We start from the raw sequence: 21,778 nt of genomic DNA on the forward strand, positions 1-21,778 counted from the left end.
CAATTTAAATGAAGTAAAATTACAAAACTATTTAGCTCAAAGGAAAATTAAAATTAGAAAATCCCAAATAAAATGGCAAAATCAAAAGCTCAAACACATCGAACGGAACTATTAGGGATTTTACAAAATCACTAATTTTTGTATACATTTTACAATTAGCTGTAACATACAATTTGTATGTAGCCCCATACATGTAACTAATACTCTAATTATTTTAGATATTAATTTCATCTGCTTGTAAAACAGACCTGTTGTTTTGATAGATAATTGTCTCATTGACAGTCATGACAACATCGATTTATGTTTATGATATTGTAAATAAAAGAAACATCAACAATGCTATACGTTGCAAACGACCATCATAACACCCGAACTGATGATTAATAGTTAATACTTAATTAAACTTTTTAATCAATGTAATGGTTTTGGAAAACAACGTTTGATTATGATAGTTATCATTTGAAATTTGTTATTTTGATGGTATTGTTGGTAATTGTATATTGTTTTATTTCATGAAAGTCAGGTTTTAGTGTACACATGTAGGTGCAACTCCAGTTCAGGATACATTTTCGAAATGTTATTAGATATACGGTAATATTGACTACTGTGTAACCTGATAGTTGTACAAGCGATCATTGAGAGACCAAAACACATGTTCTACTTGTAATACGCACACATTTAATACATACGTTCAGTAAAATATCGACATTTCATACTTTGTACCTATACTTCCTCAATCTGTTCATGCATGCCATTTTTGTATAATAGACACAGCTTGTTATAACAACTTTAATGAAAATAATCTTTAGTAATGTAATAATTGTTAAAAGGTTTTGATGTGTTGAATTATAATAAACTAATATGACAAAAAATAGGTAATGTTCATTTGAAACCAAATCTTACCTCTGGTTTGGATAGTATACAGTAGCCTAAGTTGGTTTGAATAGGTTTGAAATAATACGACTTCTGCAATCAGAATTTTTATTTCAAAATTAAAAATAATAGTTTAAATTAAAAATTGTTATTTGAATGATTCTAAATAAATAGTCAAACGTTAATAGATTTGTTTCATGATACTGACAAAATATGCATTTATAATTCTTTCGTAGATATTTTTGATAAACGCAACAGTGGTATACTGCTGTTCAAAAGTCATAAATCGATTGATAGAAAACAAATCCGGGTTTCAAACTAAAACCAAGAGAAACACATCAATTATAAGAGAAAAACAACGAAACAAAAGAAACACTGAAGTGCAACAAAACATAAAAGACAATGCACACACACAGAAACGAACTACAGGATAACAACTGCCATTTTCTTGACTTGGTACAAGACATTTTAAGAAACAAAAAAATAAAGTTTTAAACCTGGTATTGTGGCTAGCCAAACCTCGTGTTGTTATGACATTGTTAAATATAACATTAAAATGACAATGTGTCGTTGCACAATTATTCAAACTCATCCCGTTTGATTAGCAAAGTTTGCTCATTTTTAGGCGAACGAAGTCCAAGTCTTGTCATCAATACTTCTTACTAAGGTTTTTATACATATGTTTTACTGTCGATCAGTTCAATTACTACAATGTAGAGTAATATGTCGTTGTATTTTGGCGTCATGGAAATTTTATCCAGAGCGATTACTGTAGAAAGTAAAAGATGAAAAACATATATGGATTTTGGTTTCTATTTTACATTTGTGAGACACTACCTACATGTATATTTCAAGAAAAAGCTGCATCAAACTGAATGTCCATTTGAAACGAAACCAATTTTGATAGAGTTTACATTACTACAAATAAGACAATTCAAATACTTAAGTCGACAAAGTCAAAATTAAACCTTAAAAAGAAATCATTCAAAAGGTCAAACAATTATTCGAAAAAAAAACTGCACAGAAAACTCGAACTTAAAAATAATGTTTTGTCAAGTTATTTGAATGCATTCTGCATAGCGAGATCCGTTCAAGTAACTATTCGCATCCGGTGTAGTTAAGTACGAGGTGCGGAATTGGAAACTGCGATGACAATTAAAGATATCATTGGTAGTTTGTGACGCATTTACTCATAAACGGTAAAACAAATCAGGTTGTCAACCGTAAAGCCTTAGAAAATTATTACAAGTTCAACTTTCAAATTAAATCAACAAATAAACTGTAAATTGACAGAAAACCAAAATATCAAAATGTCTGTTTTAATCTAATAATTTGATTTTTTACTTTTAAGAACACTTCCTTGGTCTATTGTAACTGCAAATTTATAAACTTACCGATTGGATTGGGATCACTGGATGATCGGAAATATCAAGAATATCTACATGATTCCTGTGAATGAGTAAAAAAAGTACATACTGAAAAAAGTAATTTGGAAACAAATATGGTTTGTATCATTACTTTAGGAATGGTGCTATACAATTGCAAGTCTGGTGTGTTAAAAATATAATGTCAGCTTATACGTCTTTTTGTTTTGCGTATAGTTATGTTGTTTAAAAAGTCTGGTTAAAGTAATATACTCTATATATCTACGTTTATCATAATAAATAGCAAATCGAAAACATGATTCTGTATCTCTTTTTAGTGAAATATTGATGACTAAGCAGTGCAATACTTTTCATAAATGGGACCCTAATGTAACGCCATTAGTGCGAAACGTTATATGACGATGACGCCGTTGATGGACATGTGACGTCACAAACGTCCCAACTTTCCATCATACGATATCCAACCACGTAAAGCTATCGGCAGCAAAAGGGTGACATAGGACTTATCTTCGCGGTATCTTCTTATGTTGACACGTTTACTAACTGTAATGGCAAAATACACTTTTTTTTTAAATCTTCATAAAGGCAACAGTACATGTAGTATACGTATACCGCTGGTCGAAAGTCTTAAATCGATGGAGAGAAAACAAATCGGTGTTACAAACTAAAACCGAGGTTTTACCTTTACCTTTACCACTTTACCTTTAAGAGGAAAACAACGAAACTACAGAAACGCTTAAGTGCAACAAAATACCAAAAGACAATGCAACACACACAGAAACGAACTATAAGGTAACATCTGCCATATTCCATATGAAAATAAACCAGAGAGGCACTCCTATTAATTCAGTATTGACATAAAACCGCATAGCACCCCTCACCACCTCTCGAAATTTTCACATACGTTTAAAAGTCCAAAACGTTTCACAATAATTGCAATCTAGAGATTTACAGAAAGTTAGATCAAGTATACTTACATATAACCTATGACAAGTTTCTGTGAATCGGCATCCAACATCATATATCTATAGTAAGACGGAGTTGATGAACTCAAAAGTGCTAAAATTAAACATACTAGTTTTGTTTTCACAAAGAAAATGTAATTCATCTATCAATCAATATATCATATTGCAATAATGTAAAAATCGAAATTGTACCGTTTTTACGAGCTTCCAGATAAAATTTTGGTTGAAACTGAGCAATTGTTGTAGACGGAGAATACACATGCATGTACATGTCTGAGAATATAAAACACGACGAGTGCACATATAGAATAGGATCTGTTTACCCTTCTGGAGCACCTGAACTGCCCGGTTTTTGTTCGGAACCGTGTAGTTCATTCTTTTTAGATTAGTTTCTATGTTGTTTATAGTGTACTATTGTTTGTCTTTTGATCGCTTTTTGTTTCTTGGCAGGATGTTTTTAAGGTTGTAACCGACTTGTGACCTATGCTATCTTCTGATTCTCTTTTACATGTTTACTTACCGGGAAACGACAGATCGAAGTTTTTTACTGGATTTTTCATTTTGATATCTCCAAAGCATTCGTATAATCCCGTGTCAGTTAACTGCAAATTAACTAACTTCAGAACATTTCCAATTATAAATAAACGGCTGCTTAAATTTGTCGCCAGATTTTCATTTATATGATTTCCTTCTGAATAAATCGTGCCACCATCATATGGCCCTTTCCAAACGACATCCCTGTCATCATTGCAAGAAAATGTCACAGCTGATCCTATAACATGATACACTGTTTCACAAAATCCAAAGTCTGAAATATTAAAATACATAAGTTACACAACAGCTTACATGTATATAAAGATAAAAATTAAAAGTTTTGATACGGTATGATATTTTTCTCATGTTTGAAGGCCAGTTTTTGACATGAAACTGATAATATTTTCGTCAATTGAAATCTGACGAATGGTAGTCTCATTGGCTACCTCACCGCATCTTTTGGTTTCTATTTTCTAAATTTATGAATGATTATTAAATCATTTAGAGTAAAGACGTCATAAACAGTCAGAAAAAAACATGACCTTGTGCAAAGCCAGAATACAGGTATCGACAGAATGTAGATCCATGTATGTATAAAGATTTTGCTTTTAATAAACTGATAACAAAATCTATATTAATACCAATAAAACGATATTTAATGATCTAATTGGAGTGTTGAATTGGTAAACTTTTAGAATAAGTTTATTTAAAGTGTCGATACGTTTACCAGGATCGTTTCTAAATTTTCAAGCACGGTCAACAAAATTTCCGTAAAAATAAGGATGTGCTATCCCGTTTGATAGGTACAAACAAACTTCAAAACCAAATCTTTATATTCATAGAAGAATTTAGTAAAGGTTTTAAGTAGTTTGTGGTAACGAAATCCCTGGCTTAATAATCTACCAGTAATACATAGATCACGTTCGTTAAAATAAAAATAAAACATACACGGGCACGGGCACAGCGAACTAGTTGTGAAATTTAAACACCATTAGACGGTGTTAAAGGTACATCACCATCCAAAAAAGGACAAATCACAACATGAAAAATAGTGTGAAATTTCCCGTGTAAAAACCGAAATATCTAAATTTAGAAAAGGACAGTTATTACCATTTTAACTTGATCTATTTAAAGTAAGTTCCTTTATGCCTAGGTCACACATTGACGGCTTTGACGCTGGATAATCTACGGATACAGATCATTCGTGGCAATCTGTATTAGGCCGTAGGTATCCGTATTGTTGCCGTAGTCATACGTAGTAGTACTTGACAATGTTTGAACATGCGCAAAATTTGACGACGGATCAAACGACCGTAGTAAATCCTTACTAAACCGTATAATACCGTACTGATATGTTTTAGTCCCTATCAAAAAATATCATCAAGATAACGATAAGAATTGTTGAATATATCAATGACATGCAATTTGGAAGGGTCTTTACTGAGTTTGGTCATAAACTGTGATTCATAACAGTACAAAAACAAGTCTGCTATTAAAGGGGCGCAACTAGTGTCTATTAAAATACCTACAACCTGTCGATAAACTTTGTTACCGAAACGTAGATAAAAATTATCAAGGAGAAAGTTAAGTTAACAGCTTCAATTATCTCACACACCTCCAGTAAGTATGTCTATCATATTTACCTTTCTCATTAGAGAAGAAGGCTTAAAATATATTTTCATTCAGATTTACCAAACGACCATTTAATTACTTAGAAAAACCTTTGCTTGATAAGATTGTGAGGGAGTGTAGTGTAAAGAGTAGAAAAGTCAAAACTGTTTACAGAACCAAAAGGACCATCAAGAGTACGTAATTTATCTAAAACATCCAAAAAAATGTTTACTATCCAAAAATAGTCAATTCTACAATTTTTATATATTTTATTACAGTTTATGATGAGCTCTTTGATAGTAGTTAAGGAACTTGTTAAAAAGCACTGACAGATTAGTTGTAGATCACTTACTAGAGGCCGAGATGAAACGATATTTTACTGGTTTACACTTTTTCACTATTTCGTAATGAAATGCACTGGTGTCCTTGACAGTGTTTTATTATGTTATAAGTCAGTAAAGTAGAAAATATGTCATGTTAAACTATTTCAATCAACGGATCGAATTGAAAACGACTGTCCTATTCCTGAGATGATACACATTTAAAAATTTACCAACCAAGCTAGGAAATCGATTTTAACACCCAGTTGAGTACTATGACGTATATCAATGAAGATAAGGTCAATGCATTTCCTGCGAGGAAACCCTAAACCCCCTCACCAATTTTCCTTTATAGCTACAAAAAAAATATTTTGTTGAGTAAGATTCTTTGATTGTTACCTTATTATCCTGGAAGTCAAATTATTTATCATTTATAGCGAAGACAGATCTTTATGTATGGTTATATAAATCATTAAACATTGCTTTTTGTATTGTATGAACAGAAAGGGCTATACTTTTCACATACATGTTATTTTTTTTCATTTTTCCTCTGTGAATGACCGGGAAAGTACTTCTTTTATATATACACATAATACGTATACTTCATGTACTTGTTTAATTGTTTTTAAAAATTGCATTGGCGCAAACGAATTGAGGTCAATTACATTCCAAACGTACAGGAATTACCACATGATTTAATCCATTAAAGTATATCATAATTAAAATAAATTTTAAAAAATCATGATTTTCATGATAAATGCAATTTAAAATAGCAAAGCATAAAATTGAGAAAGGAAATGGGGAATGTGTCAAAGCGACAACAACCCGACCATAGAGCACACAAATGCCGAAGGCCAACAATGGGTCTTCAATGTAGCGAGAAACTCCCGCACCCGTAGGTGTCCTTCAGCTGGCCCCTTAAAAAATATGTATACTAGTACATGTACACTGATAATGGACGTCATACTAAACTCCGAATTATACATCAGAAACTTAAATTAAAAAAAATACAAGACTAACAAAGGGCAGAGGCTCCTGACTTGGGACAGGCGCAAAATTGCGGCGGGGTTTAACATGTTTATGAGATCTCAACCCTCCCCCTATACCTCTAGCCAATGTAGAAAAGTAAACGCATAACAATAAGCACATTAAAATTCAGTTCAAGAGACGTCCGAGTCCGATGTCAGAAGATGTAACAAAAGGAAATAAATAAAATGACAATAATACATAAATAACAACAGACTAATAGCAGTTAACTGACATGCCAGATCCAGACCTCAATTAAACTGATTGCAAGATTATGTCTTCATCATATGAATATCAGGCACAATCCCTCCCGTAAGGGGTTTAGTATCATACTATCATAAAATATATGAGAAGAACATAACCCATGTCATGCCAACAACTGTTTTTTTAAATAAATGTATTTAGTTCCGATGCAAAGACCCTATAAGTGAATCAATATTAAAGCCAAAATATAGAAACTTTAATGACCTGACAACAGTATCGTAACTATAAATTATCCCTTCTTAATAAGTCTGTTTAAAGATTTTGTAAGCTTTTGAGGTGAATACTGACATTTTTGAGCTTTGTAAAGAATATTACCATAAAAGATTGGATGTGAAATACCTGAACGTATAAGATGTCTGCATGTTGAGTTATATTTACGAATTATTTCCTTATACCGACCATAAATTTCTCTCGCTAAAATCTAATATGTTGTTACATACACGAGCGAATCGTACAAGTTCAGATATATAAACACCATAAGATGGTGACAAGGGAACGTCACCATCTAAAAATGGATAATTAACAATAGAAAATGAAAAATCATCTTTTTTATCATAAATTTTTGTATTAAGCTTCCCGTTAATGACATAGATCTATATCAAGATCGATGAAAGGGCAGTGGTCATTGTTATTATTAGCTTTATTTAAAGTAAGTTCAACAGGATAAATTTCTTTAGTATACATACTGAAGTCGTCATCTTTTCTTTGCATTAGTGCAAAGTACTAACATTGATGATTTATTCGGTCTGATCATTATACAACGGATGTTTTCATATATATTTCAGGGAAATTATGACCACCATTATTTATTTTTTCACTATCGTTTTCCCCGATATACGGAATTACTTTAACTCGGTGTTAGTAAGGTCCATGCCAGTCCCTTGTTTGATCCCTCGTTTCTTTTATTTTCGACACACGTTTATCTGTCATTCATTTAGTTAAAATTTCCTATTGTTCCTAGTTATATGTGTTTCAATCATGACTTAGTGTTTACCTGTTTGACATGTTTGACTCACTATTCTTTTTCAATTCGTCATTTACATGACTTCATGTTGTTTGTCATAATTTAAATGGGTTATTCTAATTAATTATAGTTTGAAGCGACATCAATAGCTTATAGAATACAAAAAATGTCGGCAATGTTTTACATTTTAAAAGTACTTACCAAATATTGTTAAAATTGCAATGAGTGTATTCCACATTTTACACAAGAATTACACATTAGATCTTTATTATCAATTTACATTTCACTACCTGGATTTTAAAAATCGATTTTACAAACGGAAAAACCCATCTTTGATATGACTGCAAATGATATATAATCCAAATGATATCATTTCCAATCTAAATACGGCTTATTATTTGTACACTTAAAATCAATCGATTATTGCTAATATACCAAAAGTCGACAAGGCTAAAGGAAAAAGACAACACCTTAATCAATACATGAGTGCAGTCAATAAATTATTAATATTTGCTATTTACTATTTAATCAAAGGTAGAACGTGTTGCACAAAATCAATATTTTTTTTTATACATGTAGTATAATTTTTGTAGATATATCCATCAATTTACTTCAGGCTTATAGTTTCTGTTTGATACGGAGTCACTAAACCAGATATGATTTAAAGCTCTGACAATTCATAAAGTGAAACAACAAACGACACATACAACAGGCGTACAATACGTCAATTTTTATGAAATTCATAATATCAACTAGGTGTATAAGAGTTAAAAGATGATATTTTGTATACATGTATATGACTGTGTATTTATGCATCAGTCAGCTAGTTAGTTTCACTAATTCTTTTATTACAAAAAATAAAATAAAAGCATTTTGTATATGTTTGTAAATAATGTTTGATGATTTGTTTATTCATGTTTGGCAAAGTTATCCTATGCGAGTCAAAACAAGGTAAGCATTCGTTCGTTCCTCCCACTGAATGGATTGTATCTTTAATCATGAGGTACTAAAGGTTTCTCGAAGACGATGATTCAAGTTTTTTTTTATGAAAAATAGATTTCAAGCGTCTGAAGCGCTTTTGTTTTGGTTTAACCTCCATCAGGAACGTCAAGGTCGAATATTTGAAAGCCAAGGATGTATAAAGATCAAAAATGTTAAAGAGCTATAAACCAAAAGGACCTAGTGAAATAACCTGATGGAAATGAAACTTTAGTTTCTATAGAGTCTAAAATTTTGTAAACGGGCAATTGTAGATACTTTGTTATAAATTATTTCAGTACCGAAAAACTGACTACTAAGCTGATGATACCCTCGGGGAATGATAGTCTATAAGCAGATATATCAACTCGTTTTTTTTTTGGTGAGAATCTTAGCAGAAGTTATGAGACTAACTTTTATTGGACTATCCTTTTAAAATGATACTTTGTTATGGCCACTCAACTGTTAGACAGAAAGCTCTCAACCTCAGTAGAATAGTTTGCCACCATGTGTAGATAATCTTAGCATACTATAGATTTTAATTTGACTGCTTCACATTGTACTGGTGAAATGGAGACACTCGAGAGAGAACTGCAAACGACTGACAAAAATAGAAGATCTTAATGGCTTCACTAAACTTCAATGTCATCCAGGAAGTAGGAAACCGAGTAAGTAGATATAGGAAAATGTGGTGCGAGTGTCAATGTACTTGTAATTGAACTTAGACAATTATTGGACTTTTTAACACACTGATTCTTTTTGAACGCAACCACTCTGACACCGTTGGACAGACAGCTCTCATACTTGCGTGGATTATTTTCATCAATTGTATCTAACAATATCAGAAGCCTATTTTTTTTATCAGACCGTTCCTGCGGAATTTATGGGACAATTTTTACTGTAATTCCACTTCTTTTGAAGGCATCTCATTTGAAACTCTTCGACGAAAATTCTCATGTTTAGTAGAATTGTTTAGACCCCTGAGTCGACTAATGTTACACAATGAACCAATGTTCTTAAACAAAAGTAAATAATACAAAAGCTCAAAATACACGTTGATAATAATCATTCAATAATGCATTTAGCTTCTTACAGAGTATAATGAATGAATGATGCAGAATGAGCTTAATTTTTAGAAAAGCTCATCTCTTCTTCTGCACCATGTATTCATCTAAACATACCCCAAAATCTGGAATTGAGTGTACCAAACTAAAGTAAGATGCTAATTACTATGTTTTTTACAGATTATAATTTCTTTAAATTCTATTTGTTGTTACTTAATTTTGTATGTTTGACTTTTTTATTTCAAGCTTTTTTAACGTTAAGAAGAGTTATTTTGAAACAGACCGCTGCATTTATCTTTAAAGTATAAAATTGTTTTTAAGTACAAAATATCAATATATGGTATCGAAATAGGAATAAGCTTTATTTATTTTATTACAAACCCATCCAGTGCTAATTTTCATTTGGCACAAGTTTGCTTGGCGTAAATTCTGGTAAGACAGAGTCAAGACTACAGGAATTAGGTCGTTTTGTACATTGTATATGTACAGTAGAGAGTCAAGAATATCAGTATACCATATATATGTATCCATGTTTTCATATTTCTAGTAAGCTGCTATTTTAAATCATTGTCGGTTAATATTATGAATCGACACAAATTATAAGGGAGTTTTGGTTTAATTATAGTTTTCAGTTTATACTGGATTATATTTGCATAATAACGTAAATTGTTTATTTCTTAACATTTTCTTTTATTTGCCTACAACTTTCTGGTTTTAATAATGTATGGAAATATTTTACATCCTAAATAAGTCAAATGTAACATGTCAACCAGATTTTAAATTGAAGGAGACAATTGTAACAATTTATAAACCTGTTATATGTTATTTTATTTATAAATATTCTAATACACGGCCTGTGGGCTATCAGTATTTACAACTTTATGTGTTTACATGTACCTCTTCGCTACACCTGTTTAAGTCATTTAATCATATTATAGATATGACAATATAACTTCTCTACAAAATTTAAATAGTCAACATACATGTACTCAGAAGTGGACACGCAACTTTAAAATAATCACATCTTTTTTCGTGAAGCATGTGGAGTGGGCCGTTCAGTGGCGACTAGAATTGAAATTTCATTCGCTTAAACGAACAGTGCATTAGACAGCAATTAATTTCTCCTCGGTTTTGTCATCTTATTTAGCATAGAGGGCGTTAGGTTTAATCCCGCTTCTTAATTATTTTTGCGGTATGTTGTAATCATTCAGCACGATACCGCCAATCTGAACAGTCGAAATTTTCTTGGTAAATTTCCATCTTGAATTAGGCCATGGATGCAGAGCGTCCAACACTACTTGAAGAATTTCTTGATGTTTCATAAAAGGACTTTTTCAGAGCATTTGAACAACAAGGTGACATTAACTCCAAACTCCGTAATGAGTTCATTGATTCAAAAAATGAGGTTCAGGGGTCTACTTTAGCTGTCGCTTCGCAGGTTAAAAAACTCAAAGTTGAAAAGGAATACTACCGGAAATATGAGGGTAATAAAGTGCAACACACACTTAATCCTGAATTCGAAGAAGACGTCAATCAAGTAATTGAGATATTGAATATTGTAAATCAGATTACGCACGTTAAACTGTTGTTGAGGTTAGTGACAAGCTTAAATATCGCGACACATCAATTAAGATTGCTGATAGCAGTGACTTTGGTTGGGATTCTGTTAGGCAGTATAAGACAAAATCGGTTCGAAGCAATACCGAGGATGAAAACAAAACCACCAAGCAGGAAATAGCGCTATGAAAAAGCGCAAACTCGATCCGTCAAAAAAGGTTAAATCTTCTACTAATTATGTACATAATTCTGCTCAGAATGAACTTATATTCCTGCAACATTCCAACAGTAGCCCTTTCGGGAACCTCAGCCCAGTTGGTATGCCAGTTTTTCGCTATATTCAAACATGTCCAGCATTAAATTTCAAATAGAAGCTTGATATGGTTGTTTATCTAACCAACAATGAAGGAATAGATGCCCATTCAATCCAAAAATAGTCGGCAAGCCAATCACATAATGATTTCATAAAAGATGAGTGTTTAAATATTAATATTAATAGTCATAGTCAATCGAGTGCACACTATCTTACACACGACTATTTTGAATATGAACAAGGTCAGGATATCGATTTTTGGTATATCAATGGTTGTTATGATTTCATTATTGATACTTTTTTACACGGATATTAAATATATTTCTTTCTACACCATCTTCTGTTTGTTTACAAAACAATCGTTCTGATATTACACACAGTGATTTTGTTTAAAAGCTATTATGATCTTTTGATTGGAGGACTTATTATTGAATGTTCTCATAGACCTTTTCAACAACTCTTGGCACCGAATAATAACATCTACCATTATGATAGATCTGCAATCATCAAGGGTCTAACTGTTAATTATAATGACAGCTATTTCTGTGTAGATAGATACAAGAATTAATTTCTTAAAATGTAGTATATGTACATGTATAAAGTAAATAAACTCATCATAGAAACCAGGACTAAATTTTGTACATACGCCAGACGCGCATTTCGTCTACAAAAGACTCGTCAGTGACGCTCGAATCCAAACAAGTTAAAAAGGCCAAATAAAGTACGAAGTTGAAGAGCATTGAGGACCAAAATTCCTAAACGTTTTGCCAAATACAGCTAAAGTATGCCATATGTTGTAAATCTTTGACCTGTAATTACATCAACATCTAAAAACGAAAATTTATCGTTTTAGATTAAATACGTTTTTCCAGAAATGCTACTATGTTTTCTGCGATGGAAAAAGTGAACGGAAATCAACCATATTTCCTATGTCGATATATATATTTTTTTTATCTACAAAACTGTTATATGTAGCTTTGTATTGAGCTTCTTTAGTGCAATTTTCTCCAACATTTAGACCGTACGTGATGCATATTATAGTATCAAGTGGGCGCACTCGATTTTTGGTGCATATTATCCTACAGATTCTGAATCAGTGAAATGTGTTTTTGAAGGTGCTTAAAGGAAATTAGGCTAGATAAAGCCTATAACCCCAGAGTTATTACAGGCTATGTATAATAAGTTATTTTATGTCGACAACCTTTTTACCCAACGTACCATTTGTGCCTGTATATTGGGATAGGCAGGTTTTATGCGTGTATCAGAATTGTTAAATTTGTGTTATTACATGCATGATATAAATTGTAAAATATCACATTTTCATCGAAAGAAGCAAGACGAATATATACAGATAACGAACCCGTTTGATTATTGCGACGACAGGGATAACGTTGTGGCCAGTTTTGTAATTTAATATGCAATGGAGTGGCATTTAATTTAATTCTTTTTTGTATATATTAAGGAATTTCTCGCAAGTGAAAAGAAAATTTGTTTTTCGTTCAACAAATAAACCTTTAGGCTATACAAGGATGGGGGAAATTCAACATTCATGCTTTTTTCCATTTTTTCCATAAAATCATACGGATTACTTAGTTTACGATCTAGTGGTGTTACAGCCGGTCAGTCAGACATTTTACACGGCATGCACGTTGTTAGTTGGACACTTCCAAAGACTGCTATGTGAAAGACAATTTATCAGAACGTATAACAGTCTCCTGGACAAGTTTGCAATTCCGCTGAGTGCAAAATTTGTCACCTTAACTCTTTTGGGGTAGGTCAAAATGAAGTTGGTTGGTATTGGATCCCTGATATGTGTCCTAAAAAATGTAACTCTAGAACCACTGTTGAAAAAGTATTGCCCCTTTGTTAACAGATTTCCTCAAAGGAAAAGTGTTTTTCCTGAAGAGAAATTTTTCTTTATCTCAGAGGAAAAAGATTTCCCTGAGTGAATTTGCTGCATAAATCTTTTCCTTAGAGGAAATTATATTTCCTGTGAGGAAATTCTATCAACTTCAATTTTCTTTGAGGATATTTTAACAAACACTTTTCACTCAAGGAAATTTAGTAACTCCAAATTACCCTTAAGGAAATTTCTTGCTTGATAATTTGAACTAAGGAAATTTGGGCCACCTATTTTCCTCAAAGGAAATGATGTATCTGTTGATTTACACTGAAGAAATTAAAAGTCTTGTTTTTTTAATTTCCTCAAAGGAAAAAAAAAGAGTCTTTGTTTTAATTACCCTCAAGAAAACTCATACCATTAATATCCTTTGTTATATTGCACTGAAGTATATTTTAAACTCATTTTTTTGTACGAATATTGGTTTTAATATTGGCATGTACCTCTTGAATAAAAATAGACACATTCAGCTAGAAATATTTATTCATTACTGTATATAAATAAACGGTTCACATAAGAGCAACCTCTGTAGCTACTAGAGTTTTGAATTTTGGTTGATCCTGTGACTCAATTTTACAACAATATTACTACGTATATTTCTTGTTGTATTAACTTATAATCAATTTAGACTTTCAACATGAATATACAATAAAAACAAAACAAAATAAACAAAAAACTGAATAGATATACAATAAATGTACTGTGAATTCTTGTTTTTACTCATGAGATACTAATTTGGATGGATTTCATTAATTAGTCATGGATTACTTATTTTAGAATTTAATTAACAACAAGAAAATACTTGACGAATATTCGATATAACTTGACTACATTTCCCACTGCCGTTCTCATATTTATTTGAGTACAACTACCCATTCGAAACAAGATTTTCTTAGGTATTTACCTACAATCAAATACAGCATGTTTCATGATTTCAAAGTGGCAGAAATTCAATATCTTAAATTCTAAAGTTTGATGAGATGTGGAATTGAGCAGTTCTATTAATTTGAAATGAACATAGTAAATGCAGAACATACAAATGATTAGTAACAAAGGTCTGACTATAAAGCTAAGATTTTGATTCTTACTTTCAATTTTTTTATATAACATGTATAATTGCCCTTAACAAAATATGCATGTTGAAGCCGTACCTTGACCTATAATTGTTTACTTTCATAAATTGTTATTTGGATGGAGAGTTGTCTCATTGGCACTCATACCACATCTTCCTATACATATCATACACTTTTCGTAAAAAATATCATTTTGGAAACAGTAATTTAGAAATTCTATATTCACTGAACTGTCTTTTTTCCTATTTTCAACAAAATTGGAACCAAAGGAAATAAAATAAAAAGTCACAGCATCAAAATAACAAAATAAAAACATTATTAACCACAATTAACTTTTAACTGTTGATAAGTACCAATTAAAGTGGATGATAGCAAGTAAATGGCAAAATGGATTAAAACTTAACCAATTCAATAAATATATACATATATTAGTTTAACACTATCAATAATTAAATACATAATATATATCATGTATGTAAACAACAATAAAATGCATACATCAATTCAGCCTCAATTATTATTAAATAACATATTTACATGCAAAACTAACATTTGATAGAAGCTATGTTATTATTAGTGTTTTGAATAATTTGTTCTTACAGAAAATAGGAATGTGTTCATGGGTCTAGTTGTCCAGATTTATTAATCATGAAATCAGGGCTGCCAAATAATTTAGGAAAATAATTATGAAATGAACACGTCTACAAGATATCGAATTGGTCTGACACAACTCCATGGTTAACAACATCAATCATCACAATAAAATTTGGTCACAACTACCTGCTAGAGGATGTTTGAATGAACTAACAAGATAACACAATGCACCTCTTCTACTATAAATATTGTATCATTAAAATCGAAATGCAGTCAAGTTTCTCGTTATCAATTTAACCAATGTAAATGCAGATATTTCAATATTTCATCAACATTCTCTTTTTCCCAAATTTAAGCTGCTTTTTTAGTGCTTTGTTAAATATTTCATCGTTGGTTCTAAAAGCTTTGATTTGTTTAATTAGTGGTATATAGTAAACACGTGATGGAATAAGTGAACACAATAGTGTTTGTTACCTTAACCCTGTGTTGCATTCACAGTTATGTTATTCATATTCCCATTTAATGTTTAAATATATAGTTAGTTGTGCTTGGAAAATTGCAACATTGAAAGAAATTGCAAAAAAGAAATATTTGCGCTATATACTCTTGCACATGGGTAACTTTAGATTCGGATAATGTTGTTCTACAGTTTCAGGCCAGCAATAATGATAATTTGATGGCTATTACATCTTGGCTTGTAGAAGTACTGATACATGAAATATCCTTATTGTCGTTCTTCTTCAAAGTAGTGCGTTTTCCGTCAGATTTAACACCATATTGGTAAAACATGTGGTGGAATGTATGTACAAGTTTTAGTACATTAACTGTGAAAGGACACTATCCTAGATCTTTATAGTTATATACACCCTTATTTTGATTGTTTATTCATTTAATAAATGCTTAATACATATGTACAATTTTATAACAACATTGAAAGACAGTTGGTTGGCTGTTTTACGATTCATTATTTATCTACCAATGTTTTAATATAATTTTTAAAAGACACGTTTTTACTTTCAAAACATACGATAAGCCGACAAAAGATGCTACCACAAAATCCACAGTTTTTAATTGACTACGGCCGGTCTATTTTTCAGTAGATCAATGCTAACAACTCTCGGTCTGCCATATGACAAGACAAACCATGCATTATCCCTAAATAACCAAATGTTATAAAATGCGTATTTAATTAAAATATTGAATTATTTGTTATTGTTAACACGGAACCGATCAACGAAAAGGTAAATAAAGATATGAGAAATTTTAACAACATGACGAAATAACAGGCGGCAATAATACAAATTAGTACAATAGAGTGTAAATGTCCAAAAATAGTACTTATTCAAGATAAATGATAATACGATATAAATACAACTATGGTTTGTTTTTATGTCGATATTACGTACATGGTTAAAAAAAAAAAAAAAACGAACTTTGATATTTGATATCTAAAATGAGACGGAATGTATAAATATCATAAATAACTTATCAAGGAAAAATTGATCAGGAGTCATGTTTAAATATTATTTGATGCAATTTAAAAAACTATAATATAACTAAATATATATTATGTCAGTGTTTTCCTTAAAGTACAATGTTGTGTTAGAATTGTGTGATTTATTTTTTGTTAGTATACAATTAGGAACAACTCTCAATAATGTATTAGTATTCATGTAATAAAAAAGTAAATTTCAGAAACAAAAGTGCTCTTGAAGTAAAAAATATACAAAACAAATCTTGTGGTTCCGCTTCTTCTTCTTATTAGCATTGGTAAGCGCAACAATGTTCTGCAGTTGGTGGGTTCTATCAACGATGAAATTGTATCTGTTAAAGAAGAAAACATTGATATGTTTTTCAATCATGCACCATATTGTTTGTCCCTTAAATACATAATGCATAACGCAAACTTATATGACTTCCGTGATATTTTTGAGGGAAATGCAATTGTTCCATAACCATTTTTTTCTTCTAAAAATAATCGTGCAAAATAGGTTCTTAGTACATGAAATGTGTTTCGTATATATGTCGGATGCGGCTATTTCACCTTTTAGCGTGTTCTCCTTTCACTTTACTAACGCAATCAATAAATTGAGAAATCGGGATATCGAGAAAGCGAGAAAGCGAGAAGCTAAAACGCGAAATCGATAAAGCGAGAAGCTGAAACGCGAAATCGAATAATTTATTTCTTTTTTTCGTCCTCGCTTTATTGGTTTCTCAATTATTCGATTTTCGAATCTTCCGAATTCTCGATTTCTTGATTTTTCCGATTTCTCGATTCCCGACTTTTCGGTTTCCCGATTTCTCGATTTCGCGTGAAAGTGAAAGAAGAAAACGCGAAATTTATTTCTTACTTTTTGTACATTGGTAATTATACCACATCTTCTTATTTTTTTATATATTATATACTTAAAACAATACCAACATCATTGCTACACACCAGTCACTGTCCACAGTTTATTTCTATCTATAATAATTTTCAAGATAATAACCAAAAAAAGTAAAATTTCCCTAAAATTACCAATTCAGGGGCAGGAACCCAACAACGATTTATCCGATTCATCTGAAAATTTCAGGGCAGAAAGATCTTGACCTGATAAACAATTTTACCCCATGTCAGATTTGCTCTAAATGCTTTGCTTTCAGAGATATGAGCCAAAATTTACATTTTACCCCTATCGTCTATTTTTAGCCGTGGCGGCCATCTTGGTTGGTTGGCCGGGTCACGCCGCACATTTTTTAAACTAGATACCCCAATGATGATTTTGGTCAAGTTTGGTTAAATTTGGCCCAGTAGTTTCAGAGAAGAAGATTTTTGTAAAAGTTAACGACGACGGACGACGACGACGACGACGGAGGACGGACGACGGACGCCAAGTGATGAGAAAAGCTCACTTGGCCCTTTTAGCGTGTTCTCCTTTCACTTTGCTAACGCAATCAATAAATTGAGAAATCGGGATATCGAGAAAGCGAGAAAGCGAGAAGCTAAAACGCGAAATCGATAAAGCGAGAAGCTGAAACGCGAAATCGAATAATTTATTTCTTTTTTTCGCTTTATTGGTTTCTCAATTATTCGATTTTCCAATCTTCCGAATTCTCGATTTCTTGATTTTTCCGATTTCTCGATTCCCGACTTTTCGGTTTCCCGATTTCTCGATTTCACGTGAAAGTGAAAGAAGAAAACGCGAAATTTATTTCTTACTTTTTGTACATTGGTAATTATACCGCATCTTCTTATTTTTATATATTATATACTTAAAACAATACCAACATCATTGCAACACACCAGTCACTGTCCAATGTTGTGTGCATCATTATCCTTCTAAATCTATATATATATATATTATTGTATTGTCTAAAATAAGATTCAAAAGGAACAAATCTCTCCTCACACAAAATATGTATTTGTAATCAATAACTATTTAGTCTAAAAAAAAATTCTTGCTTTTTTGGGACATGTAAAAAAAAGGTACACATATTTTCTATTTGACATGTTATTTTAATTATACAATTTGCTGACAATGAAGCATTGAAGCGACATGTATACATGTAATACTTAAACAGAACAGTGAAATGATTTTTGGAAACATCTGAACACTTAACTCTGATCCAAACTAGAGGCTCTAAAGAGCCTGTGTCGCTCACCTGGGTCTATGTGACTATTAAACAAAGGAAGCAGATGGATTCATGACAAAATTGTATTTTGGTGATGGTGATGTGTTTGTACATCTTACTTTACTGAACATCCTTGCTGCTTACAATTATCTCTATCTATAATCAATTGGCCCAGTAGTTTCAGTGGAAAATGTTAGTAAAAATTTACAAATTTTATAAAAATTGTTGAAAATTGACTATAAAGGACAATAACTCCTTAGGGGGTCAATTGACCATTTCGGTCATGTCGACCTTTTTGTAAATCTTACTTTGCTGAACATTATTGCTGTTTACAGTTTATCTCTATCTATTATAATATTCAAGACAATAACCAAAAACAGCAAATTTCCTTAAAATTACCAATTCAGGGGCAGCAACCCAACAACAGGTTGTCCGATTCATCTGAAAATTTCGGGGCAGATAGATCTTGACCTGATAAACAATTTAACCCCATGTCAGATTTGCTCTAAACGCTTTGGTTTTTGAGTTATAAGCCAAAAACTGCATTTTACCCCTATGTTCTATTTTTAGCCATGGCGGCCATCTTGGTTGGTTGGCCTAGTCACCGGACACATTTTCTAAACTAAATACCCCAAAAATAATTGTGGCCAAGTTTGGATAAATTTGACCCAGTAGTTGTAGAGGAGAAGATTTTTGTAAAAGATTACTAAGATTTACGAAAAATGGTAAAAAATTTACTATAAAGGGCAATAACTCCTAAAGGGGTCAACTGACCATTTCGGTCATGTTGACTTATTTGTAAATCTTACTTTGTTGAACATTATTGCTGTTTACAGTTTATTTCTATCTATAATAATTTTCAAGATAATAACCAAAAACAGTAAAATTTCCTTAAAATTACCAATTCACGGGCAGGAACCCAACAACGATTTATCCGATTCATCTGAAAATTTCAGGGCAGATAGATCTTGACCTGATCAACAATTTTACCCCCATGTCAGATTTGCTCTAAATGCTTTTTTTTTTCAGAGATATGAGCCAAAATCTACATTTTACCCCTATGTTCTATTTTTAGCCGTGGCGGCCATCTCGGTTGGTTGGCCGGGTCACGCCACACATTTTTTAAACTAGATACCCGAATGATGATTTTGGTCAAGTTTGGTTAAATTTGGCCCAGTAGTTTAAGAGGAGAAGATTTTTGTAAAAGTTAACGACGACGGACGACGGACGACGACGGACGACGGACGCCAAGTGATGAGAAAAGCTCACTTGGCCCTTTGGGCCAGGTGAGCTAAAAAAATAAAATAGTCAAATTACATTAATGTTGGAAACGTACTGAAATTTCAATCAATGAATATTTAGCTTAGACATATATTTTGATAAGATGACTTATAGTTTCCTTAGTTTCATTACATAAACTGCATACATCAGTCTCTTATAAAATTCTTCTTTGCAATAATGAGTTTGTAGCAAGAATTCCCTTATAAATTTAAAACTGGAAAACTTTATTTAAACGTAGGGATAAACTGTCAATGGAATCCTAATTTTCCATATGATGTTTAGTTTTTTGCACAATGTTTCTTTTTGTATCGCAGGACGTTCTGTATACATTCGATTTTTTTTTATCTTAAATAATTGACATGACATTTTAATGTTTTAATAGATTACACTACTTGTATTTGATATGCATGTAGAATACTGTTACTCTTATTATTCATCCATTATTTTATTGATTTTGTATTTAGATTGTATCATAGATCAAATTTATTCGTTCAGTGTCATTTCTATTGATATTCTATAGTGCATCATTCTATGCTATGACGTTTAACTATTGTTTCAGATAAGGGTGACGGTTTGGTACCTTTAAAACGTTAAACCCGCTACAGTTGTCAGGAATCTGATGTTCAGTAGTTTGTTGATGTGGTTCATAAGTTTTTCCCATTTTCGTTTTTTTTTATTTAGATGAGACCTATGTTTTTCCCATTTGAATGGTTTTACATTTTTAATTTTTGAGACACTTTATAGCTAGCTGTTCGGTGTGAGTCTTAGTGCTTTGTTGAAGACCCTACTTCAAACGGATTAGATTTTGCAGATAATATTTTTTTTAAATATAACAAAATAGAATTTTATTTCATTGATGGTAAATAAAATTTGTTGCAGATTACAACTGTTTGATTATACTTATGCTTGGAAGTATTGTCTCATTCTATTTTATTTTTAATAGATTTATTTCTACATTTGTGCCTTATGCTATCCATCTTGTATGCGAGTGTCTTAAAACCTGTCATTTGTTTTCTCTCCCTAAATACAATAAAAATCAAAACAAAGGAGTACACAAAGACTCACAAAACCAAGGGACATTTACATGAACATTTATAAATAATAAATAAGAAACAACACGAACTCAACTAAAACTGGGACTGAAATCAGGTGTTATAAAATGTTTTGCATTTATTTATTCTGAGGGGTCTGTTTCATAATCATCACATAATCAAGTTATCTTACTTTCTAAATTTTAAGTTTTTGTGTTTTACTCTTCTTGTATTTGAAATTGTTTTCCCTCTTATCATACGTTTGAAGAGTTCCCATAATGTATGTTGGTCTACTGATAATTCAGTTTCTAGTTCATTTCCACGAAGGGAGTATTGATTTATAATTTATCTAATGCATTTGTTTTACATCAGATATATAGACCATATTATATAATAAACTATTGATGAATATCTTTTTAACTTTTGTTTAAAA

At 31.6% G+C, this 21,778-nt stretch overlaps 2 protein-coding genes across 2 annotated transcripts in view; both read right to left on the minus strand.

Moving 5' to 3' along the window:
• LOC143071667 (semaphorin-2A-like) overlaps window positions 1–8,383 on the minus strand; it is a 73,482-nt gene extending 65,099 nt beyond the window's left edge. Inside the window, exons 1-5 of the mRNA XM_076246140.1 lie at window positions 8,144–8,383; window positions 3,744–4,031; window positions 3,236–3,317; window positions 2,268–2,322; window positions 904–966 (exon numbers count right to left, since the gene is read on the minus strand). Of these exons, the coding sequence (XP_076102255.1) occupies window positions 904–966; window positions 2,268–2,322; window positions 3,236–3,317; window positions 3,744–4,031; window positions 8,144–8,180 (525 nt within the window). The 5' untranslated portion in view covers window positions 8,181–8,383. The remainder of the gene's footprint in view (window positions 1–903; window positions 967–2,267; window positions 2,323–3,235; window positions 3,318–3,743; window positions 4,032–8,143) is intronic.
• Window positions 8,384–14,219: 5,836 nt separating this feature from the next.
• The window catches only part of LOC143071668 (semaphorin-4D-like), a 30,085-nt gene continuing 22,526 nt past the window's right edge, over window positions 14,220–21,778 (minus strand). The window contains exon 13 of the mRNA XM_076246141.1: window positions 14,220–17,245. The gene's annotated coding sequence lies outside the window, so the exon portion shown is untranslated. The remainder of the gene's footprint in view (window positions 17,246–21,778) is intronic.

The sequence above is a fragment of the Mytilus galloprovincialis genome, chromosome 4 (assembly GCF_965363235.1).
Source record: "Mytilus galloprovincialis chromosome 4, xbMytGall1.hap1.1, whole genome shotgun sequence".
Lineage (NCBI taxonomy): Eukaryota > Metazoa > Mollusca > Bivalvia > Mytilida > Mytilidae > Mytilus > Mytilus galloprovincialis.